This window comes from Gobio gobio (genome assembly GCF_949357685.1).
Source record: "Gobio gobio genome assembly, chromosome: 13".
Lineage (NCBI taxonomy): Eukaryota > Metazoa > Chordata > Actinopteri > Cypriniformes > Gobionidae > Gobio > Gobio gobio.
In genome coordinates, this window is record NC_137106.1 from 21,569,841 (window position 1) to 21,596,388 (window position 26,548).

At 39.1% G+C, this 26,548-nt stretch overlaps 1 protein-coding gene across 2 annotated transcripts; it reads right to left on the reverse strand.

Annotated features, from left to right (window-relative positions):
* On the reverse strand, window positions 1-26,515 carry asxl2 (ASXL transcriptional regulator 2). Of its 2 annotated transcripts, XM_079833648.1 has the most exons (12): window positions 26,344-26,515; window positions 22,941-23,023; window positions 21,852-21,960; window positions 20,234-20,378; window positions 13,746-13,864; window positions 11,262-11,379; window positions 9,869-10,009; window positions 9,629-9,789; window positions 9,413-9,509; window positions 8,464-8,569; window positions 4,720-5,353; window positions 1-2,684 (listed from the first exon to the last, which is right to left on the reverse strand). In XM_079833648.1, exons 1-12 carry the CDS (start codon window positions 26,398-26,400, stop codon window positions 822-824), a joined length of 3,633 nt encoding a protein of 1,210 aa, XP_079689774.1. In that variant the 5' UTR covers window positions 26,401-26,515; the 3' UTR covers window positions 1-821. The 2 variants fall into 2 exon arrangements, with proteins under 2 accessions (XP_079689774.1, XP_079689775.1); XM_079833649.1 differs by lacking the exons at window positions 20,234-20,378; window positions 21,852-21,960; window positions 22,941-23,023; window positions 26,344-26,515 and adding an exon at window positions 15,239-15,358 and having other exon boundaries at window positions 345-2,684.
* Between the last annotated feature and the right edge of the window lie 33 nt (window positions 26,516-26,548).

The window sequence follows — 26,548 nt, forward strand, 5'->3', positions numbered from 1 at the left end:
GCGTGCAGAAGCCCTTCGCTGGAGATGAGGTAAATAGCTTTGCAGACAACACAAGCGAATCCATGATTTCTTAGGCTATCGATTACATTTTTATGGAGCCATCACGTTAATTTTTCCAATCCAACGGTCACAATTGAATGCCGAATAACTTGCATCCATCGGGCAGGCAATAATATAAAGTAATAATAAATAAGTAAATAAATAAACAAAAGTAATGGAGCAGCAACTAGGATTTTTCCTAACTGACTGCGGGGCTGTGCACACGTCAATGCTGTTTACGTCCAGTCGGGTTCAAAAATAAATGCCTTCGGGTCAGACTTTTATCGGGTCAGTTTTTTCTTTTTAAAAAATGTATGCATGTCGGGTTCAGGTAAGAAGTGATTTTGTGCGATTTGGTTCGAGTTTAGATTTTAGGACCCGAGAAGACCTCTAATGCAGTGTAGTCGAGTGCATTTTCGGTACTTAAAAGAGCCGATTCAGGTGTCTGGATTGCAGTAGTGCAGTAGTCTGCTGCATTCCCCACAACTAAGAACTCAGAACTGACTTACGAGAACAGCAACATTATTTGATTAGCATAATTCCTTTCCTGAATCGGCCACTAAAATAAAGCAGAACGTACAAGCAAATAAGTAGCACTATTGGCAGGTGCAATTCGTTCTTAGTGAATTCCCCCCAAAGAATAACAGCAAAACAGCCTGTCTCAAATGACAATGGATACATGACAAGGTTACCACAGCGAGAGCATCACTGCTGTACTGTTGTAACATTTCTGCTACCCTTTTTTGAATGAGTGAACGAGTCGCAGTTTATCCTCATGACCATTATCGTACCACCAAACATGAGACACATAGTTTGGATGGACCAATGCAATCATCATGACAGAATGCGCCACATCCCTTGCACATAATCATGGCCTTCAGCCGACAGTAGCACTTTGATTGGACGTCCTCCATCCCAGAGGTTTCCATGTAGGCTTGCTCAGGTGAGGTTTCACCCTGACTGCTCTGATCCAGTAGGTGACCTGCAGGTATGGCAGTGACAGTAACGGAAAAAGACATCATACCTCTGGCAGCCGTTTCACCATCACCGCTGCAGGACACAGTAGTAGAAGTTGGAGTGTCAGCCATGCTGTGGTTCAGTGCATGAGGGACAGACACGCTGATAGTGCCACCATACTGAGGTCCATTATGGGCTTTCTGAGACAAAAACGTGTGTTGGTGACAGTCACTTAACTGATATCGCTCTGTTTTATCCTGTATACTGCTGCACATATCAAGTGGTGTTCTTGAGCATGTTTCTTTGGTTCTAGTAGAAGTGCTGCCTTCTTCTTTGCTGGATAAACAGCTCAGTGATGGAGATTCAGACTTTATATCAGAACAGGGTTGGGCTGCCAAACCATCATCTGATTTATTGATGAAACATCCCTGCTGTTCCACTTTGACCTTTGGGAAATTCAGATGTCCTTGAGAGGTGGTATGAGACCCTGCAAGTGATTCTGTCTTCCCTTTCAAACTCTCCTCTGCTTCAATTTTCTCTATCTTCAGGTTGGCAAGGGCAGAGCTTGTACTACTAGCTAGGTGCGGCCGTTTGCTGCTCTCGGATACTCTACCGTATGTGGAGACATTGAGGAGGTAGTGTCCTGTCATAGCTGGCTTAGATATCCTCTTCCGTCCAAAGATTCCTAGCTGGACTCTCTGGTCCAGGCTGCTCTCAAGGTGACCTAACTGACAGGATTGAAACTGAGAGGGTTGACAGTTTGAATTGGTGTGCATCTGCTCACATTTGAGCCCGAGTGGATGGAGAATCTGGTCCTGAGTGCCAACTTTGTCCATACTTCTGACTTGCATCACAGATGAGCCAAAAGGAATTTGGTTCCCAAATTTGCTGATATCATCTTGGTATGTTGGGCTATCAAGATTCCCTTTATCTCTGGCAGAAATAGCCATAGATTGAACCTCCACCTTGGCTAGTGGTTTTGGGAGGATTTTTTCTAATGGAACCTCTTCACCTTGAAGAAGCTGGGTGACCAGAGGATTGTTTGCTGGGATTGAAGAGATAGGCTTGGTCACTAACACTCCTGAAAAAGGTGTCTGCTGTGGTCTCTGGTTTTGTGCAATTGTGTTTGAGACAGTCACATTTCCTACATGACTTAAAGGTGCTAGCGTCCCTCCAGGACTGATGAGGTTATGCTGAACCATGCCCGTTGGATTCAACATGCACGGAGTGGTTTGGGACCCCATCAAAGAGCGATTTTCTTTTAAAAAACCCTGGCTTGCACTGAAGTCTTGTACAAAACCAGGGTCTGTGAGTCCAGTAAAACCTGAGGAAGGAGGGGTTCGTGAAAGAGTCACTGTGCCTTCAGAGGCCGGAGATCCAGAGCTTAGCTTTATAGGCGACACAGATTGACTTCTGCTGCTTGCTGGTGAAAAATCTTCTGACAAGGACCGAGCTGGAGAGGGTGTTGAGGTACCTCCAACTGAGCTGGTTCCTCTTGAGGAAGATGACCCGGCTGCTGCTGCAGCAGCACGCTGTGCGCGTGCTAACTGGGCTTTTGCCTTGATGTCAGCTAGAGTGCGTGCACCGGTGCGACCGGGCCGAATGCTAGGGGGTGTCAAGGGAACAGGAGTCCTTGGAGATACCTGCTCCAGAGAGGCAGGGGCAGAGAGAATTCTTGACACTGGGATCTGCAAAGAGAAGTTCAAGTTTAAGTGTTACTATCAGATCCTAAATTCCACTAGTTAACATTTAATGTCAAAATGAATAAAAAGCATTTTGACAGATATTTCCATTTTCAAAGTTTTTTCTAAAGTGTAGGGAAAACTCCCTAGCACAATAATAGGATGTTGTGGGTGGTTGGCAGGACATTGCTAAATGGTTGCTAAAGGGTTCTGAGCGGGTTTTAGCATTCTATGATTATTCTATGGTTATGATTGCTAGTGTTCTCGATAGTTGGTAGTGCATTCCAAGGTGGTTGCAAGAGTGTTCTGGTCGGTTGTATAAAAGTATGATTGCTTAGAAAATCAATAAATCTCTCCTCAACAACTCACACAATGTGAGATATCACCCCTAGTTTGTTTATTTTGGGGGACCCCTCCGCATTAAAGGGTTAGTTCACCCAAAAATGAAAATTCTGTCATTTATTACTCACCCTCATGTCGTTCGACACCCGTAAGACCTCCGTTCATATTCGGAACACAAATGAAGATATTTTTGTTGAAAGCTGTTGGCTGAGAAAGGCTTCAGATAGGCCTCCATTGGCATTCAGTACATTAATACTCCCAAGACCCATAAAAGGCACTTAAAACGTCGTTTTAAGTCCATCTCACCACAGTGGCTCTACAATAATTTTACGATGCAACGACAATAGTTTTTGTGCGCAAAAAAAAAATCTAAATAACACCTTTATCCAACTTGTTATTGTCTTCCGTGTGTGCCTCCACGACGCATGCGCGAGAATATGACGTAGCGCCAGCGTTCGGGAATCCATGAAATGCACACTTAAGCCCCATTTTGAGAACTACGCTGAGACCTAAAGCACGATCAATGTAGAATCCAACAGCTTAGACACGCGCGTCTTCCTCTGCTTGTAAACAAATCCCTTCTGGGTCATGTGTCCGAGCGCCGGATCTGCTTCATATTCTCGCGCATGCGTCATGGAGGCACACACGGAAGGCAATAACAAGTTGGATAAAGGTGTTATTTTGATTTTTTTTTTCGCACAAAAACTATTGTCGTCGCATCGTAAAATTATTGTAGAGTTACTGTGGTGAGATGGACTTTGTAACGACGTTTTAAGTGCCTTTTATGCGTCTTGGGAGTATTAATGTACTGAATGCCAATGGAGGCCTATCTGAAGCCTTTCGCAGCCATCAGCTTTCAACAAAAATATCTTCATTTGTGTTCCGAATATGAACAGAGGTCTTACGGGTGTCGAACGACATGAGGGTGAGTAATTAATGACAGAATTTTCATTTTTGGGTGAACTAACCCTTTAAGTGATCTGACCCCTCCACTCTCTAACTGGACCCAGACTGTCCTTATGTTAGGCCGGAAACTTCTGGTCAAAGAATGGAAAGCCCCCTCTGCACCTGCACTGAATTTGTGGCTCGTTGCTCTGGGTCAGCTGGCTGCCCTAGAGCAACTGTACTACAGGCTGCTTGATAAAGTGGAAGAGTATAACTTGAAATGGGGGAAGTATCATTCGTACATTTTGGGTTTTTAATGGCGTTCTGGCTCATAAACAAAGCATTTAAATAGAAAACATGATTGACGGACACTTTTTGATACAATTCTGTACCTACATATAGGAAAGGTTGTAAACTCAAGGGCTCTGTGCATCACTGTCATCGTTTTTTTTTTTTTTGTCAATGGTCGTGTTATGTCTTCCTTTATTCTATTTTGTTGTACGGATTTGTGTGTGTTTAAATGTTTTGAAAAACCAATAAACTGTTAATCATAAAAAAAATGCAAGCAGCACAAATGACACTTATGCATGTATACACTGGGTGTGACCCTTGTCAGCTGCTTAAAGCTGTCAATAACTCATTCCATTGCACCTTGCCGTAAACAGCGTAGACAGTATCACTGAATATAATGGGTTCTATTGGCTTTTGATGCATCGCATCACTCTCATCTGGTGTAAACAGGGTGTAACACACTGCAGTTTATTACTTAAGGTTATTTTTTCTTTTCTTCAAAAGAAATAAACCTAAAACTTACTTTGAGAGGAGGTACTCTCTGTTCTACTTTTTCTTTAGCTGTCACAGTGGATGACATTTCTGATGAAGAGAGACAGGGCTTCTTCTCTGTTCTGAGCTCTGTATCCAGTTCAGCAGATAATTTTCTCTTCAGAGGCTCAGATGTGACAGCAGTTATTGGAGATCCAGCCATATTACTCTCCGTTATCTGTCCAGCCTTCCCCACGGGACTTTCCTCTTTAGTGGTTTGTGTTTCCTTTTCTTTCAAACAGGTGACTATCGCTTCCAAAGGAGATACTGGGGTCTTACATGTGATCTCATCCTCCAGTGTTTTCTCACTGCCAGATTTGGGATCCACTGCTTTTTGAACAGAAGACTCTAGAGTCAATTCTTCCTGTGTATCCTTCCTTGTGTTTAAGGATACATGTGATTCCTCTGAAGCAGGAGGTTTGACTGGCTCTTCAGGGGGGGCATGCGTTACTGTTGATTTCACATCTCTGGATCTCAACTCCATGTGGATGACCTCTGTCACCGGGTTTCTCTTCTGAGACTCTTTGACAATCTCTGGCTTTTCTGATAGGACTGAGCTTTTAGCTGGTTCAGGAATGTCCCTGGCTTCTGTCAGCTCTTTGGATTCCTCTATACTCAGTCCAGAACTGAAAAGCAAAAAAAGGACAGAAGATTAGCAAAAAAGGATGTCAAAAACAAAACCTCACCTATGATACATTAAACTAAGGGTCCACTAATAAATTTTCCGGCCTCATGTTGTTTGGAAACCAAAATAAGACAGAACTACATGGCAGGGATCAAACTGTAAGAAATGATTGTGATTTAAACGGTAAAAGACTATAAAAATGCTGCGGTTATAGTTTAACAGTAAGGTTCCTAATAAAATACAGTGAACAAAAGATCTAACCTAAAAAGATTTACAGTTTTTGGAAGTGAAAAATAATTTAATTGTATAATTTACAGTGAAAAAAAAAAGTAAATTCCCAGAATTCCCTGCGTGACACTTCACATTTGATGTATTTTTAACTAAATAACTGCGTCGTCTCAATCAGTTATATACATTAGGGTTTTATGTTATATCTAACATTGTTAAATTAATGTTCATTACAGAACTTTGTGCTCATGTGAATAACACTGTGCACCTTTTATATATTAGTATTTACCTTCTCAGCTAGTAGAAAAGCTGCTTGTGATGAGCTTTGATTCATCACATGACTTTCTCATCACCACCTGTTTTTGGTGGTTGTCAGTGTTTTACAGGTACAAGGTACAAGGTACAAAAAAGATATTATTACTTCAATATATTAGTATATTAACATTATATCAGTTAATGAAATATTTTTTTTTTTACTGTAAATTTAAGTTAAATCTCTAAAACCTAAATATATTTACGGTAAATTTCTGGCAACCACAGCTGTCGTTGTTTTACTGTAAATGTCAAAGATTTTTTTTTTTTTTTTACAGTGCACAATATACAGTGAGGAAAATAAGTATTTGAACACCCTGCTATTTTGCAAGTTCTCCCACTTAGAAATCATGGAGGGGTCTGAAATTGTCATCGTAGGTGCATGTCCACTGTGAGAGACATAATCTAAAAAAATTAATCCAGAAATCACAATGTAGGATTTTTTAACTATTTATTTGTATGATACAGCTGCAAATAAGTATTTGAACACCTGAGAAAATCAATGTTAATATTTGGTACAGTAGCCTTTGTTTGCAATTACAGAGGTCAAACGTTTCTCACCAAGTTTGCACACACTGCAGGAGGGATTTTGGCCCACTCCTCCACACAGATCTTCTCTAGATCAGTCAGGTTTCTGGCCTGTTCCTGAGAAACACAGAGTTTGAGCTCCTTCCAAAGATTCTCAATTGGGTTTAGGTCTGGAGACTGGCTAGGCCACGCCAGAACCTTGATATACTTCTTACAGAGCCACTCCTTGGTTATCTTGGCTGTGTGCTTCGGGTCATTGTCATGTTGGAAGACCCAGCCTCGACCCATCTTCAATGCTCTAACTGAGGGAAGGAGGTTGTTCCCCAAAATCTCGCAATACATGGCCCCGGTCATCCTCTCCTTAATACAGTGCAGTCGCCCTGTCCCATGTGCAGAAAAACACCCCCAAAGCATGATGCTACCACCCCCATGCTTCACAGTAGGGATGGTGTTCTTGGGATGGTACTCATCATTCTTCTTCCTCCAAACACGTTTAGTGGAATTATGACCAAAAAGTTATATTTTGACCACATGACTTTCTCCCATGACTCCTCTGGATCATCCAAATGGTCATTGGCAAACTTAAGACGGGCCTGGACATGTACTGGTTTAAGCAGGGGAACCTTCCGTGTCATGCATGATTTCAAACCATGACGTCTTAGTGTATTACCAACAGTAACCTTGGAAACGGTGGTCCCAGCTCTTTTCAGGTCATTGACCAGCTCCTCCCGTGTAGTTCTGGGCTGATTTCTCACCTTTCTTAGGATCATTGAGACCCCACGAGGTGAGATCTTGCATGGAGCCCCAGTCCGAGGGAGATTGACAGTCATGTTTAGCTTCTTCCATTTTCTAATGATTGCTCCAACAGTGGACCTTTTTTCACCAAACTGCTTGGCAATTTCCCTGTAGCCCTTTCCAGCCTTGTGGAGGTGTACAATTTTGTCTCTAGTCTCTTTGGACAGCTCTTTGGTCTTGGCCATGTTTGTAGTTGGATTAATACTGATTACTGGTCTTTGAGGGTCAGAATTCTAGCTGATAGACAGGTGTTCAAATACTTATTTGCAGCTGTATCATACAAATAAATAGTTAGAAAATCATACATTGTGATTTCTGGATTTTTTTTATAGATTATGTCTCTCACAGTGGACATGCACCTACGATGACAATTTCAGACCCCTCCATGATTTCTAAGCGGGAGAACTTGCAAAATAGCAGGGTGTTCAAATACTTATTTTCCTCACTGTATGTCAGAGGCACTTGTTTAATTCAGTGAGTGTGACAGACCCACAAGTAACAAGTGGCATTAATGGCCCCGATATACTTCAAGCGAAATCAAAGAACAAACTTTTGTGATGCCATTTTGAACAAAATCAAAAAGTTTGAAACAGCTTGCCAAAGCAAACTTTCTGCAAAAGTTCACTTCGGATGGTAAAACCCTTCAAACTACCATTGGTCTGTGGCGATTGCTTAATAGGTAGGTGTGGTCTGAGGCTCCGCCTTCTTTGACTAGTTCATTTCTTCTGATCAGTCTGTCAAGGTCAGATGTGAGTAAAGTTTTACAGTATAAATTAATGTCATTTAAATTGAAAGCAACAACAACATTTCTTTCAATTCTGTAAATCTATTTTATAAAATGCTATAAATAAACAACTTGACTGGTGTCGAATTATTTTGTTATTGAAAGGAAAACGCACAGCACATGCATGTTTATTTAAACGCCGCTTCTAGGAGCATGGGCAGATTTTTTTAACAGTAAAAAACATCACTGTGAGCATATCGGGGCCTTAAGTGACAGTGGGCAGCTTGCTTTACCTAGACAAGGGGTATGCAATCCTGCTCCTGGAGAGCCACCTTCCGGTTGAGTTTCACTCCAGCACTAATTACACACATAAACAAGCTAATCAGTGTCTACAGGATGATTAGAAACTGCCAGGCAGATGTGCTGAAGCTAAACTCTGCAGGACAGGATTGTACACCCTTGACCTTTTCAATTTTCTGATTTTCTTTTTTCAGTATTTCCATAAGGTTTGGTGGCTGACTTACTGTTCACCATAGTAGCTCTCAAAGAAATGCTCTTTCCAAAGTTCCACCTTCTTTTCCTTCTCAATTTCTTGCCGCATTCTCAGTCTCAACTCTGGGGTAAACTCACCTGAGAACATAATTATAACAATTATGTTATTACACAACATCATTTTCAACTAAAAACTGAAAACTTTTTATGCATTTTGGCCGTTTCCACGACAACAGCGTTTTGGTGGCCTGAAAACGCAAGCTTTTGAAAACTTCCTTTATCATCTTTGTGATAAAGATGCAAAACCGCAAATTTTTTAAAACTGTGATGCGTATTATTATTATTATATGTCATGCATATTACATGTTCAGTCTATAGGCAGGCAGTGTTTCTTTACAAAGTGGCATTCGCCAACTACTGGCCTGGTAGCAGAATACAGTGTTTTTAGTCATTTTGGTGTGAACGGGATTGATTTGACAACGCTGCTGTCTGTACATGAAAAATGCAAAGGCAAACCTTTTCCATTTTTAGTACATTATTGTTGTGTAAACGTACCCAAATATTGCAGATAAATCTGCTTATTAACCAAGTAACTTGTTCTTTGTGTGTGTAACTAAGCACTAAGTAATTTCTTCCACTGTAAAAAGGTTTACTCCTAAAGAGTTTTACTTTTTTTTGTATTCTTTTGATAAATGCTTAAAAATAAGTACATTCACATTAAATGAAGATTCCTTTGATATTGCCTCCTCATGGGGGCTGACATGTTGAGATCGCATGACCTGTCAAATGCTACTTATTTTACCTCAATTGCCGAAAAAACAATACCTCCAAATAGGGTATTTCTATAATTATGACCAAAAACTTTTGCTTCTGTGTGATGCTGTATTCACACAGAGAAGTAAAACATTCAAGACCAATGATGTATCAGGTAGTGAAATTAACAAAAAAATGTGCATTTAAGAAATGAGGACAACAACTGACCCTCTGACAACCTCTCCTTCCAAGATTGTGCTGCTGATGTGAAGAATTCATTGTTCAAGGCAGAGCTGGTCACCTTCAATGCTGCATCCATACTAGCCTGCAACAAAGAGTGAACACTCAGCACCACAATTGGATAATCGATAACAATCAGTGATTCATGATCCACAAAATCATACTGCATGTTCAACACAGCATGGTTCTTCTGCATTTCACTACCTGCTGGTCAACCTCTGGCAGCATCTTAAGGAGCTTCTGTTGACAGTCTGTAGGCAACATTGAGAATGTGTGCTTGTTGATTAGTGCTCGCAAGTTGGTGTTGACAAGGATGGAATCTGGTGTCTCAACATCTATCTCACACCTGGAACGTCTCAGTTGTCCTGAAAATCCAAAGCGGTGGGATCAGTTACAGAATCTCGTGTGGTGACACAAATGACATCAATCTGTGATGATACTCACTGGCACTGAGCCGGCTGGAGCGCTGAGACACCTTTCGGGCACCAGTCGGGTGGCACACGTCTGCTTTGACAGAGGAGGACGAGCTGGAGGTAGAGTTCTGTGGACTGGCGGGGCAGCGCTCTGTCTGTTTCATCTCCCAGGCTACAGCAAACAGACATATGGTTTTATATATATTTATATTTTGTATTTACATGAATACGCAGAACCATCAATAGTTTGAACACACCTGAAGAACATGCTTTTATTTCTTACACAACAGACAGGAAGGTAAAATTCACAATGAAAAATATATAGACAATTCGTATCATTTATGTTTTGGTCATGTGATGAAAAGGTGTTGAAGGGTCAAGGGTCAAGTCAAACATCACTTGTCTCTTCATCAGACACATATCCTTCAAGAATGATTTTATGTTCAATATTAAAATAAGAATTAATGATAATCAAGTTATAACCATTTCCTACATTTGATAAATCAGTTCTCTATATTCAAGGAGTGATTTTGGATATTGTAGTGTTTTAGTTGCTCTGTGCTTTTGAATCCAGATTATTTAGGTGCTGCTCTGATGTCTGTGTCAAGACGTGCTGACAGGCAACTGTCCTTGGTGTTGTAATAACACCCCAGGGAGTGAAGAGTGCTCAGCATGTGTTAACTGTATGTCTTACTAAAGTGACCCCTGGAGTCATCTATGTCACAGCTATGGGACTCTTTGGGGACTCAGAGAAATGTACCTCTTTGATATACTTTTCTTTCTTTATAAAATAGAATAAAGTCACTTCTGAACTAAATGTAGTATCAGCATGTTTTGGAGAAGTGCTTTGTTGATAGTTAGTTAAGATGTTCCGACCTTGATGGAAACTGCTATTCTGCGGAGCTTTGTGTGTGCGTCTCATGATTCTGTGCAGATCCAGTTATGGAGATGGTCCTTTCGGCAGACGATTCTAGACTTGGAGGCGTCTTTTCTATGACCTCCAAGGTCACTAGGGACTAATCTGGGCCTGGGCGACATCAAGTCTACGCATTTTTAGTGATATATGCTCCTATCTGTCTACCTGTGGAAAGTTGCTTACATTGCATGTTGTTAGAACCAATCAGAATCATTCCACATGGCAGTAATGACGTGTCTAGACCTTGAAAACAGTATAACTGTTCAGAAAATTGTATGTACGTGAGACGGAGGCGGGGAGACTGTTAGAGGGAGTGCGGCCTACGAACTCCTCTTGAGCTGGCTTCTGCTGATGAAACTGCAAACTATTCTTCAGTAAAATTTTCTTTAATTAATCTGACTCCTGACTCCTGGTCTTCATTTTTCACTACTGGTCCTGGGTCCTAAGCGGTTACCCCAACAGTGTCCAGTGAAACTAAAAATACTGTAAAATCTAATACTGTACTTACAGGATTTGGAGGAGTCACGAGCCATGTCTTTGACAGTCTTGAGGAGCAGCCGTGGGCTTGAGGCGTTGGGGATTCCACATTGCCGACGTTGATTCCTCTGCTGCTGCTGTTTCAGCGCCTATAAATGAAGAAGGGCAAAAAGGGAGAACGTCAATAAACCCACAGGTTACATAACAGGTTATGTGCAGAGTAGGGCTGTCAACGAATATTCTAAATTCGAATATATATTCGAATAGTTTTTAAAAAACGAATTTCGAAGGTGAAAATTAATATTCGAATAAACAAAAAAAATGTGGGGAAAAAAACGCCCGCGGTAGTAGAGGCGTGGCTGTCTGCTTTGCGAGTGGGCGCGCTAGCGCGCCTGAAGCCTTGTGTACTTTGGCCCGTCTCCAGAGCGCGAGCCCCCGCTGACTGCGCGCGCTCCTCCCCAAACGGACGAGGCGTTTATACTTGACGCGCTCGGCGTTGTGCTTTTCTTTGAAACGACAGATGGCGACTCGGAGTAATTGTTCTATAAACTATCAGGAAAAGCGTTGAGAAGAAGTGGGCTAATGTACACGGAAAAGCGTCGAGAAGAAGTGGGCTAATGTACACAGGTGACGATATTTATTTTAGTACACTTCACCGAAAACCACACTACAAAAGAATCATGTAAAACAGATCAAAATAAACCTTGATATTACTTGTGACATGAGAACAAAATGTATGTAGAAATGTAACGTTAACTTATACAACTCAATTTATGATATCTAAATGTTTCCTAATTTCACTAAACACTTTAGTGAGTTTTCACTTAGTTTCGTGAACTTTTCTTTATTAAACGGGCTTTTTTATGCTTTTGTAGGCTCGTTTTGTAAATATAAGCAACTAATTTGTATGTGCAAACTGGACCACCCTTACTTTGCATCGCCCGCCACAAGCTCTCTGTCTGCACACGACAAGAGGCCATAACGGAGAAATTAATTTAGTTCATTTGTAAGGACATGAGAGCGATCAGTGTCGTGGATGGGGCAGGCTTCAGGCAGTTCTGTCAAGCAATGGAACCGAGGTACTGACTGAATAGATATTGCATGAATGAAGGATAAATGCACTGCTTCCACTGGTTTGATTATTTACCGTTTCATGTCAAGGAAAAGTTCCATGTTTACCACAGCACAGCTCGCTCGGAGCGTTCAATAATATGCTGTAAAACTTATATTAATATTTGTTTCAATCACTGAATGAAGCCTGCTATATTTGGGACAAGAGTCGCGACCTTAAATTGCTTGCACAAAACTCTTGATCAGCTCTCAAAATGTGTGTGTGTTCATTTAAACCGTTATGCGCAGAGAGCGTGAGGGCGAGAGAGAGAGAGTGAGGTCTGCGGTCTTTAGCCATTAGTGATTTACTTGTTTTTGTGTAGGTAATACGTTGTCAAATATGTTTAAACTTAAATAGACTACCTATATAAGTAGTTATGTGTCTTTTGTATTCATTTGTCCTGTTATTGACGTAATGCGCGTCATTGATAAAATGCGCAACCAGATGTTCGAATAGTTCGAATATTCGTGCTTTATTTAGAGGGAATATTCGAACGTCATTTTTGAGCAATTTTGACAGCCCTAGTGCAGAGAGGGTCTCTCAACAGCTTAAGGTTTAAATTAAATGTAATGAATTACCTTATGTTTTCCCTCAATTAAGTTGTAATTACAAATAGAAAAAAACTAAAATGATATTATGTACTTCTACTTTATGTTTAATTAATTGATTATCCAAATAGGCATTACCACATGGTTCTCTAATATATAAAGCATTTTTACATTGAATTTCGAGGAAAATTTAACATGTGATATACCGTTATCGTAGTATACAGTCAAACCAAAATGTATTCAGACACCTTCAACATTTTCTCACATTCTCACGGTTTATTCGCTATAGTTTAGAAAATGGTAATAAAATATGACAAGAACACAGAATTAAACTGTGTCAGAACAGATTCATCTTGATAATGTCAGATAACTTTGATAGAAAGGTATTTAATGGATTACAATCATCCAATCAACTGTTCAATTTAAGTAAACAATTAGATAACACCAATTTTTCTCAACCAATTACCAAGCAATGCTTAATTTTGTTCAGTCTGTGGTGTAAAAGGTCACATTAGCAATTAAAGAAAAAACACTTGCAAAACATGGCCAGGTCAAAGTGAATGAATATTTTTGGTCCCAAATTTTGTATATATTTTACTGGTAGTCCACTGTATGAAGAATCTTTGGGTATAATGTGTCAGTTTACTTTATTTTGCTATTCTCACTTACATAAATGAACTATAGTGTCCTGCACCCACTAGTAAAAATATATATCTGATGTCTGATTAATTTTTGGTTTGACTGATAACTGAACATCAAAACAAATGCCATGAAAATTAGACCTCCATGTTACTTGCAGTAATTGTTATTTACAGCTTGAGAAATAAACAGTAATAAGAGATGTAAATGACAGCACCTGTTTGAGGGCCTTCTTGCTGTGTTTCTGTGATGGGGACATGAGTTTGCTGCTGGAGACTGACGGAGACGAACAGCGAGACTGTGGGGAGGATGGCTGAGACTGCAGTTTTGTTGGCACTGAGAATGATTGGAAAGCAATACATATTTGGACATCTGTACCACAAACACAAATGAACAGGCATAATGCATAAACTTAATTTCACTCGATGACAACTCATTCAAGGTAATTGTAATACAAATACACAACAAGTTTGCAAACACAACAAAAAGTACAATATAAGTACATGATTACTATTAAAAAAGTCTGAATTTTTTAAATATATTTGTATCATAAAGTTAAGTTGTTATCTTGCAGTAAACACTGGAAATGACATTGCTTTTACACTGTTCCGTGACAACTATAAACTTTTGCTGGAAAACTATAAACTGTGTGATTGTTTAATAAATGTCAACTGCAACCCTTTCTTCTTGATTCTTCCAAGACTATTCATTCTCACAAGTCATGTATCCAGTTTGTTTGTTTGTTAAAGTTTTAACCCCATGTTAGCACCAGGGCCATTTGTCCTCAATCCAGCTTGCTAGATCAGGGGTTTTCAAACTTTATGATGCCAAGGACCCCCAAATATGATGAACCGTTTATGAGGGACCCCCTTCCTAAAATCCATCTATATATTTGTATGTATGAAAAAACATTTAAACTGTAAGATAGTTAGTAAGTGTGGCATTATAAATACAACATTGTTTCCAAACTTAAATTGGCTATGCTTAATGTTGGATGTATAAACCCGAAGAAGAACATTTTCAATGAAAAGGATTTGTATAAGCAACTTTCACAATAAATGTATGTAAGCAGATTACGTAAGCAGATAAAGGGGACTAAAGTGAGAAAAACCTCACTAGAAAGATACAAAGCAAACATATACTACAATTCTGGAAAATATTTATACGGCAAGAAAGAAGAGAAACATTTAGAATTGAAACTGTTAGAATATTCGGTAGACTTGATCTATTTTTGCCTTGTCTTTTTATTCACAGAAATTGTCTGGGGACCCCTAAGAACCTTCTGGCGGACCCCAGTTTGAAAACCCCCGGACTAGATAACTTTACATTGTGACATATGTAAATCAGCATAATTCTCAACCATTATTCAGTGCGTCACAAAAAAACAAATGTTCAAGTCTGCAAGGCATAAAAAAACTAATTTATAAATTCAGCTAAGATGTAGTATACCAAAAGTCATAACCTTACCTAACCTCAAAAAATAACAACAGATCTTTCACTGTAATTGATCCATCCAGTCATCCAAGCACATTTATAAAAGAAGGAGTGTTTTAAAAAAAATACTTCAAACTAACTCTCAAGAATAATATGCTGTGGTAATTATTTCCTGGTCTTTGAGAGTTAATTTCTCTCTCTGACACAACAATCCTCATCTTCTCAATTCACAACATTAAAGTTTCATCAGCATATTAAGATGAAAGTGTTACTTACAGTACTTTATTCTGCATGAATTCACTCTGTTAGAGCGCATTATCCTCAAATATTTAATTCAAAATGTTTCTACAAGACGGCTTGAAGTAAAGCCTGTGTTTGTCTAGATAACTTTGTACTGAAACTCAAATACATGAGGAAGTGGTATCAATCTTGCAAAAAAAAAGTAGAGTAGAATTTCCTGTTTAAAGGGTGTTCTGCATTCAAAGAATATTTTGACTTGAAAGGAACAAAACTACAACGTGAGGTCTTTTATACATATATCAGAACCAGTTTCACATTCATGGTTCAGAATGTCATCTCCATCCCACAACACGTGGCATGAGTCCTGACATCTAATAGTGATCATGGGACCATAGGTTACTGATACATTTACATACAGTAAACCATTTTACGTACACAAATGTACTTCAAATATTTAAATATTAGTGAGAACTGCCACCTGCTGTTAGATTCAACATCTATTGACAGTTGTTTTTGTTTAGTGTAAATATTGTTTAAAATAACTGATATTTTAAAGAGACATTGTAATTAACTTATTTTCTCATTAAATTGCATTACAGTATATGTTTTACAATCATACCCTGTTATATAGATCATATGTATTGCCCTTTGTTCTTTAAAAATCATAACAGTCGACTTTTAAGTCATATAATATATCGAGTGACTGGATATAATATAGGTACAAATGCTTTTATAATCGGCCGCCTCATTCATGAAACACGAGCAGAACGAATTTGTGTGTAAATCACTCGTAAAGCCGCTAATCCCGCTATGACGTAAATTTTCATATTTACGAAAATGTTTATATTTTCAAAATGTTAGTTGGTACGAAAGAAATTTACTCCTGCTCCCTACCATGTGTAAATGGTGCGTAAAATATTTGAATCTAGTCAAACTGATGACATTGCATTTTGATGCACTATGTAGGCCTACCATAATAATATTTCAAGAGTTGACTTATTATAATCGTTTTTTTTTACTGTTCAACGTTAGGTAATAGATAGCACTCGTCACTGTCCCTTTTTTACCAAGCCGTCCAATCACAGTGGAGGAAGGGCGGGACAAATACTACACCGACCAATCATCCTACTGGTACACAATAATGGAGAAGTTAAAGGGATAGTTCACCCAAAAACGAAATTTTTATGTTTATCTGCTTACCCCCAGGGCATTCAAGATGTAGGTGTCTTTGTTTCTTCAGTAGAACAGAAATGAAGATTTTTAACTCCGTTGCAGTGTGATAGTCGTATGATGCATGTCAATGGGGATATTTTAGAGTATGAGAGCAATGAGAGTAAAAACACATAGACATACGAATCCTTATTAAACCATGCGGCTCGTGGCGACACATTGATGTCTTAAGACACGAAACGATTGGTTTCTGCGAGAAACCAAACAGTATTTATGTTTTTTTTTTTACCTCTTATCAGACGAACGTCATCTAGTATTCCCAGCGCCATAACTTCCGGCGAATAAGGTCAAAATACTGGAGTGATCAAAGATTTATAAACGTAGATGCCTCATTCGACCGATCCGCGCAGGCACTAATGAGGAATCTATGTATATTTCTATGACCGCGCCGGTATTTTGCATGTATTTTGACCTTATTCGCTGGAAGTGATGGCGCGGGGACGACTGATGCAGAGCCATAGAAAAAAATGAAATATATCCATATTTAAAAATGTTTTTCTTACACAAACGCATCGATTCGCTTCAGAAGACCTTTATTAACACCCTGGAGCCACGTGGAGCACGTTATTTGACGGACAGATGCATTTTTCATGGACTTCAAAAACAGAGCAACTATTACTGCTATTATAATGCTTGGATTAGCCAAAACATTTTTAATAGAACTCAGATTTTATTCGTCTGAAAGAAGAATGTCATATACACCTCAGATGACTTGAGGGTGAGTAAATCATGGGCTAATTTTCATTTTTGGGTGAACTATCCCTTTAATGCTGCTTTTTACTGCATTTTTTATATTCAGTAATATTCTTCAAAATGAGATACTAGTAACACATTACTGCCATGGATATTCTGTATCATAGCAATCAAAGTTATCAAAGTATCTCAGCTGGAAAAATGCTGCCCTTGCAAAGCGCTTTCAAGCGCCACCAGCTGGCCGTTTTCAGAAGAGCACCAGGTTTTTTTAGATGGCTAAAAATGCTTTAGTGGACACACGATAATTGAATATTTATTGCTAGGCATATGGTCAGTTAGTCTCTTTAGCATTTATGCAAAATACTAGAGCGAGCCAAACCTCAGAAAGAATTCCAGAAGATTCCACGGTTTTCCTGGCCACGTCATTTGCAGTTGTAACTCATGGGCGGGAGTTATGCTAATTATGAATGAGCGTGCACGTGCATCCTATTTACGAATGTTTGGAATTCATATACACACATTTAACTACCGAATCAGTGGTATACGAAGCGTTTGTGAATCTGGAGGAGAGTTTTCGTAAAGGTCCACTTTACGCGCAAATTACTCCGAATTTGCTCATATATTTACGAACGTTTCATGAATGAGGCCCATTGTGTGGATGTTACAGACTGTCATGACACAATATACTTCACCATGTAAAATGATGGCAACCTTAGGACGAAACCTTAAAAAAAATTCTCTCCCAAACAATGATGAGATATTTCTAGTGGCACAACCTTAATAATCAGCCACAAATTGCATTTTCTTTAAAAGAAATTGCCTTTTTTAAACAAGAATCTAGAGCTGTAGAGCATTAATATTTAAATATATTTGTAAATAAATATTTAAAGGGATAGTTCACCAAAAATGAAAATTAGCCCATGATTTACTCACCCTCAAGTCATACGAGGTGTATATGACATTCTTCTTTCAGACGAATAAAATCTGAGTTATATTAAAAATGTTCTGGCTTATCCAAGCATTATAATAGCAGTAATAGTTGCTCTGTTTTTGAAGTCCATAAAAAAATGCATCTGTCCGTAAAATAACGTGTTCCACGCGGCGCCGGGGTGTTAATAAAGGCCTTCTGAAGTGAATCGAAGTGTTTGTGTAAGAAAAATATCCATATTTAAAAATGCATTTAATTTTTTTCTATGGCTCTGCATCAGCCATCCCCGCGCCATCACTTCTGGCGAATAAGGTCAAAATACATGCAAAATACCGGCGCGATTATAGATATATACATAGATTCCTCATTAGTGCCTGCGCAGATCGGTCGAATGAGGCATCTACATATATATATATCTTTGATCACGCCAGTATTTTGACCTTATTCGCCAGAAGTTATGGAGCTGGGAATACTAGATGACGTTTGTCTGATAAGAGGTAAAAAATAACCTAAATACTGTTTGGTTTCTCGCAAAAACCAATTGTTTCGTGTCTTAAGACATCAATGTGTCGCCACGAGCCGCATGGTTTAATATGGATTCGTATGTTTATGTGTTTTTACTCTCATACTCTAAAATATCCCCATTGACGTGCATTATCCGACTATCACACTGCAACGGTTGGAGTTAAAAATCTTCATTTCTGTTCTACTGAAGAAACAAAGACACCTACATCTTGGATGCCCTGGGGGTAAGCAGATAAACATAAACATTTCGTTTTTGGGTGAACTATCCCTTTAAATGTACATTACCATTAAAAAGTTTGGGATCAGCAAACATTTTTAATAAATTAATACTTTTATTCAACAAAGGTGCATTAAAGCAAGACACAAGATACTCAGCAAGACACTCAGCTAAGCGTTGCTAGCATGTTTTAGAATGTTTCTAGTATGTTTAGTTCTCAATTACATATTTTAGTACGTTGCTAGCAGTGAATCACAGTGTTAAACACGTTGTCATTTCCTGTTGCCAGTGGGTGGTGTTATTACTGTAACTGAATATTGTCATGTAGATGTATTCAGGGCAGGACTCTAATAAAACATGTCAAGTTTGGGGCAGGTCGTACATTGTATGCCTGAGTTACAAAAACGTCCTATTTCATGGTCGAAACATCAGGCTTCGTCAGGCCACCACGGACACGCCCTTCAGCGAAAACTCAAGATCTCAAGAAAATTTCAAATATATCACTTCCTGTTGGTTTTCAGATTTTGTACCGGGAGAATTTTTTGTAGGTATTGGGGTGTTATATGTGTGTACCGGAATTCATACCTGTTCATGAAACGTAGTGCGAAAGGCACTTCGCTGAAAATGTGTAGGTGGCGCTATTGAGCCATTTTGCCACACCTAATTCTGAAACCCACATCAGATGGGTTCAAATGTTCGCCGCTTCTGACGCGTGTGCAAAGTTTCATGAGTTTGAGCATGTTTAGGTCCTCAAAAATGCGATTAATTCTAGATCAGACTTTGTCAGGCTGCCACGGACACGCCCTTCAGCGAAAACTCAAGATCTTCACAATTTAACATCGCAAAGGCCTTTAGATTAGACTGTGCAAATGTGATGTTGATCTGTTTCAATCTCTAGTAGGAGCTTGTTAAAGTACGTCTGGAAATGGCAAAAACTGCAAAAATTTTGCAGAGAAAATTCTAAATATCTCACTTAGTTATTTTTCAGATTTTGCTCCCAGGGACATTGTTGTAGGTATTGGGCTGTTACATGTGTCTACCAAATTTCATACCTGTACGTGAAAGGTAACGTTTCACTTTAGCTATTGTAGGTGGCGCTAGCTATCGAGACATTTTGCCAAACCTAATTCTGAAACCCATATCAGACGTAAATTTTCATCACTTCTGACGTTTGTGCAAAGTTTCATGAGTTTGAGCATGTTTAGGCCCTCAAAAATGCGATTCATTTCGGAGAAGAAGAATGATAGGCCGAGCAATTACAATAGGGTCCTCACACCATCAGTGCTCTGGCCCTAAACATTGTTGTTTCAGTGGCCCAAGACAGGTCTATCCAGTGTCATGAGTTTGGAGTGGAACTATCTGACCAACGACAGACAGGAGGAATATTACACACTTCAGCTCTAAGTTTGGCTATTCAGAGTTCATAAAAATGTGGTACCTCTCCTCGTCCACCTTCCTCTGCGTCCATCTTTGCTGTAGGTAGTGGTGCTGGTATTTTCTGTGCATCGGGTATCAGACATGCTATCACTGCTGTCCTCTGAAGCCTCTTCTGACAGTTCCTTCACCACATCTCCAATGTCCTTCTGATCACATACAAATACAAACCATACACAGATGCCCAATATTAATTTTCATAAAACAGCTCATTTGAATCTGACCAAACATTTAATGTTAATTCATACATTTAATAAATCATTAGGAATGTAAAGAGAAATCTTCTATTCTTTACATTTTCAAAAGTGTGGCATATGCAAACGTTAACTGAGCATTAATTCATTAAAACAGCAAATGGCACAGTAAATATTCATGCCAGTCAACAGAGCCGTAGGAACTTTAGAAAACAGACAAGCAATATGTAACATTTATATTTAATTTTATTCATAATTTGGAAGGCACTTTTATCCAATGCAACTTACGGTTCATTCAAGGTATGCATGTTATTAGTACAGTACACTCCACTAATATTGGCACCCTTGGTAAATATGAGCAAAGAAGGCTGTGAAAATAAATCTGCATCATCCTTTTGATCTTTCATTAAAAAAAATAAAAAAAAATCACAAAATTCTAACCTTCCATTGAAGTACAACAATTGAGGGGAAACTCTCATTATGAAATAAATGTTTTTCTCTAGTTAACGTTGGCCACAATTATTGGCACCAAATTATTGCAACATCCTTTTACCAAGATAGCTAGGAGTCTTTTTCTATAATGCCTGATGAGTTTGGAGAACACCTAAAAAGAGATCAGAGACCATTCCTTCATACAGAATCTCACCAGATCCTTCCGATTCCCAGCTCCATGTTGGTGCTTCTTCTCATCAGTTCACCTCACTCATTTTCTACAGGGTTCAGGTCAGGGAACTTGGGCGGAAGCTTCATTTCAGCTTTCATTTCTTCATTCCATGGCAGAAGCTTCATTTTGAGCTCAGTGACACATTAATCTGTTGATTTTGACGTTTGTTTTGGATCATTGTCCTGATGGAAGATCCAACCACGGATTTCTAGCAGAAGCAGTCAGGTTTTGATTTTCTTATCTGTTGGTATTTGCTAGAATCCATGATACCACGTACTGTATCTGAACAAGATGTCCAGGACCTCCAGCAAGAAAAATAGCATCCAGCATTATATTTAACCGTGGGCATGGGGTGCTTTTTATTTCTGTTTACACCAAACCCATCTATTGTGTTTGCTGCCAAAAAGCTCTTTTTTTTATTTCTTGTTTCATCTGACCAGTTAAGCCATGTCACTTTTGAGGTTCCAGTTGTGTCTGACAACTGAATATGCTGGAGCTTGTTTTTGGATAAGGGAGGAGGATTTTTCTTGAAACCCTCCCAAACAACTGGTGGGGATGTAGGTGCTGTTTGATACAGTTTTTTTTTTTTCAGCCTTCTTTGCTCATATTTATCAAGGCTGCCAATATTAGTGGAGGGCACTGTATATACCATCTGAGAATGTAATCTATGATCGTATTTGTAGTGACATGCTGAGCTACAGGACCTGTGCGCAGACAAGAAATATGTAGTCTCTGAGAGTTGCGGTGTGATTAGCCTTGTTTACCTTCAGTGTATAGACTCCCATTCGACCAGGGACCTTGTAGAAGATCCCTTCCTCTCCACGTGAGTTTGTATGGAGCATGGCATTGAGACAGGCTAGAGGGGAAGTCCCACTGAAAAATGAAAAATCAGCAAATTAAATCAGTCACCATCTTTACATAACTGAAAAGCTGCAACAAAGATCACAGATCAGTGGTTGGTTTCCAGATATTTAGATACCTAGTAGAATACGTTTTTAATGCTTGAATATTCAAACACCACATTATTTTTCACATATTTTACATTGTTAAAGCACCTCTTTTTTCCAGTCTGTCAGTAAAGCTCTGTTTAGTTCTGGTCTCTATGAAGCCCCTCCTTCTGAAAAGTGCAATGTGCTCTGATTGGTCAGCTGGACCAGTGTGTTGTGATTAGTCAAATGTGTTTTATGCGGGTACTCAAAGCGCTTTACATGGAAGGGGGGGAATCTCCTCAACCACCACCAATGGATGATGCGATGGCAGCCATTTAGATTTAGACTTTTCCTTGCAAAATGTTTGTTTGTAGTGGCAAGAAAACTGATTTGTTGTCTACAACATTTGTGGATGTCATTCACAAACGCTACTAGGCAACCAATAGTGGGAAGGCTAAACACGCATTCGGTACACAGATATTATGAAGCATCATCAAACAGAAAAAACTGCCAGAAGCACAACAAGCCACTAGCCATTTCTGAGGACAAGCACTATGGTCAAAGCCATGGCCATTAGGTCCTCACTCTTGGGGTTTACAGAGTCCCTTTGCATGCTGTGTCAACTGGGGACATGTTAATAACATGCATAGGGATTGGCTAATGGACTTAAGTTAGTTGGAGGGGAGGGTGTACTACTGTGTAATCTTACCTTCTGGAAGACAATAGAGAAATGAAAAAAAAGAAAAAAAAAGATGTGATAATTAGATACGTTGCCACATTAAATTTTGCTTTGGAAAAATAAAACAAAAGACAGTAAATAAAACAAAATATATGATGTGGTACAGTTCAGGAGAAGCCTACACAATCTGACCTAAGTGTGTTTGATAAAGAGATCCTCAACAAACATCTGGAGAATGACCTCACCTTATCTCCTTAAGCCTTTCTCTCTGAATCACTTGCAGGATCTCTTTATGACTCATCGGTGTGTTGGGGTACTTCTCGAGCACCTGCGAACAGTATTACGGGAACAAGTTAACAATTCAGCAATGACTCACTATAGCAGCAACCGCAGTGAAAGGGTGAAGTGGAACTAATGGTCAGTCCAAAAGGAGGTTTGTTAGACAATAATACCTTTGAATTATATCATTAGTTGACAATCCCGTCCTGTGAAACTAACCTAGTTCTTATTGGGTCAGAGAAACGTGTTAGTTTGGGTGAGATATTTTGAACTTTGATCTACATTCAAAAGTGGTTGTATTTCGAGAGTTTGGAAAATGCAAACAGACTTAGACATTCCAAGTCATCTGTGGCTTTTAGCCACACATGAAGTCAGCTGCTGGATGGAGGCCAAAGAGCCGCTTCACCCCTGCTGTGTCACAGTGATGACGTGATCTCACATCCTGCATACATCCATGCATCTTTTGCTTACATGAAACCCTGTTTCTCGTCTTAGACACAAGGCACATACAGTGGCCCCAAACTGCATCTGGATACCAGTGTCATTTTAGTATTACTGATATACTACTCGTTTTTGTTAAAGCGGTCATGACATGAGAAATCAAATTTGGTCTTTTGAACCATTAAATCCTATAAAATTTTCTAGTTTAAAACATCCTACTCGTAGTAAACAAAGCATTTATTTAATCATGTTCCAAAAACAGCTTGTTTTTATATTGTGGGATCTGTGACATCACATAGACAAATACATTTATGACTGCTTCCAGAGCAAGACATCGGCAAATAGTTATACGTCATAGCACTGTAGGCCCTGCTGACTTGTGTTCAGTCTTAATGGCTGACATTTACTTATGCTGGATGTGAGCGCTACGTCTCTTCACTAAAAGCAAATAGAACCCATTATAATCATTGACGCTGTCTACACTGGATACAGTGCAGATGCGCGTTCAGTTTCAACAGGACAAATGGAAGAGAGAATGAACGTTTGATTTGATGTGTTCAGTTTAAACGGCTCGTTTGCGTATCTTTGCAGACTTCAGAAGGATCCCAGCGCCAGAAACAAGTGGATGGTTTGTTTTAATGGGTTATGGCTTTTAAATTATTTATTTAAATTGTAAAGATACTTAGTAAACAATGTTAGCTATTGATTCATAACAAGCCCCTTGTTCAAGATGGATAATTTCACACAGAGATTAAAAAAAATTGCAAATTTTTTTATATTTGTGTGTAAAAAAACTAACATTATAAGTGAACCTCAAGGAACATATTAAAATAATAATTTAAAAAAACCCTTTAATAATGACATTTTTTGTATTTATACACCGATCAGGCATAACATTATGAGAATTAAGGCAGTGAATGAAGGCAGAAAAAAGTTGCGGTGAAAGAGTAACCCTTGACGCATGGGTATTGCCGAACGCAGAAGCGCAGAGGATAGAGCAAAACACCAGTCATGAATAAGAACTCTAAAACGAGAATTTTTCAAGCGAAATGGAGGGGGATTTCGATAAAAGAGAAGAGGGGCTTGAGTTTGTTGCCCAGCCCTATCCGCAAGAGGCGTCAAAGCCTGCGATGCTCCTATTGCATCGCGTCAGGGGTTACTCTTTCGCCATAAAGTCGGCTTGCATATCCCTGACCGCCGGAAGCTAGTTATTTTATTCTATAAAGTTTTAAATATGGATATGTTTCTTACGCAAACACACCACTTCGCTTCAGAAGGCCTTTATTAACCCCCCGGAGCCGTGTGGAGCAGTTATATGATGGATAGATGCACTTTTATGGACTTCAAAAATGACTGCCAGTCACTGCCATTATAAAGTTTGGAAGAGCCTGGACATTTTTAATATAACTTTTATTTGTCTGAAAGAAGAATGTAAAATACACCTAGGATGGCTTGAATGTGAGTAAATCATTGTCTAATTTTCATTTTTGGGTGAACTAACCCTTTAATAAATACAACATTCAATTCAATTCAAATTTATTTGTATAGCGCTTTTCACAATACACATTGTTTCAAAGCAGCTTTACAGAAAGTGCATTTCATAAATGTACATTGAAAAATGTTAGAAAGAGAATGTTAAAGAAAAAAGAAAAACATTAATTACATCGTTAATGTAAAGATAAGAAAATACAATTGTATTTGATTTATTTTTATGTAATGTAATGTTTATTTAAAATGTAACATTATGTGTAACTGGGACATGAATAATAAAAAAAAAAATAAAAAAAAACCTGAGTTTGCCTCATTTCAGAACACCACTGCCTGCCTCTAACTTTTTTTTTTTTAGCCTTTATGCTGTAACTTTCAATTCTCTCATTACGAATTGGACGGTTTTTATTGTAATTGCATGTGTCCACGTTCATTGTACTGTAAACCTGTTAGGCAGTCATGGCATAAGCATTTTCCGTTGTATTTGCATTTCTGCTGCAACTCTTTCGAACATTACGATTTGGACAAAGAGTCAGTTCTTGGTCAAAGGTGTGGTTGAGCTGTTGACACTGCGAATAGGAGATGTCCATTTAATCCACTCATTCGAGGACCACTCTGACTGATTCAGAAGGATTCGTAAAACAAATGGTTCAGTCAGATTCGTTACCGATTGATCAAGAACATCCGACTGGTTCACAAGTCGAACAGCGCAAACAGGTGCATAATCAAAAGCTGTGAAAATATGAACCTTCAGTTTGAAGTCTTGAAGGGGACACTTGTATCTCAGAAACCATGTCCATAGTGTGTCGCATATTACAAACGAAAGTTATATGCAACAGCAATACGGAAAGTCCGTCTGAATTCAAAATACCATAGCCAAAACAACAATTTTAACGGCGTCAAAAAGTAAACAAGCTCTGTTTGACAAACTCGCGGTCTATAAAAGCACACCATACTTAAGCGGGCGGTGATTCTAACCGTTTACAGCAGAAAACACTGACGAGTTCAAAAGCAAAGATTAATATCAAAGTGTCCTTGAAATGTGAATGAAAATACGGGGTTGTTTTTGTGGGTTGAGCTGTGCTAAGCTAACTGGCTAACCAGCGAAGTGTCACTAGTCTGCATAAGCGCGCTAAGCTGCCTCACGCGAGCTAGCAACTGACAAGAACGTCATGCTACATACGTTTCATCAAATCACTTCCCGGATCAAAAAGTTCTCAAATGTAACGTAATTATGGAGAAAACCTTTTCATACACGCGTTATGTCATGCTTTATAATGTATGGATCTAAATGCACTTTGGCAACACCAACCGAAACCAGGCCGCGAAATGCATACACAATACTTCGCCTACAGCAGAGCGGGTCATGAACTCATAAACACAGTTGTACAAGTGGGAGCACAAGGCGAAAACAAGCTCTCAAGAAGTCTTCTGTTTTACCGTTTTGGCGGCCTCTGCCCACGTCCTCCCCTTTTTCTTCTTCGGTCTTTCCCTCATGTCGGCGGTCGGTCGCGAAAAATCGACCAGGGTGCTGTAGAAAGTGTTGGTGTTGCTTTAGTTACCGTGCAAGACCTGCCATCTCTGCCATATTGGGTTTTTACTGTAAGAGACCAATCATGTGACCCTCTGGGAAACGTCATCTACT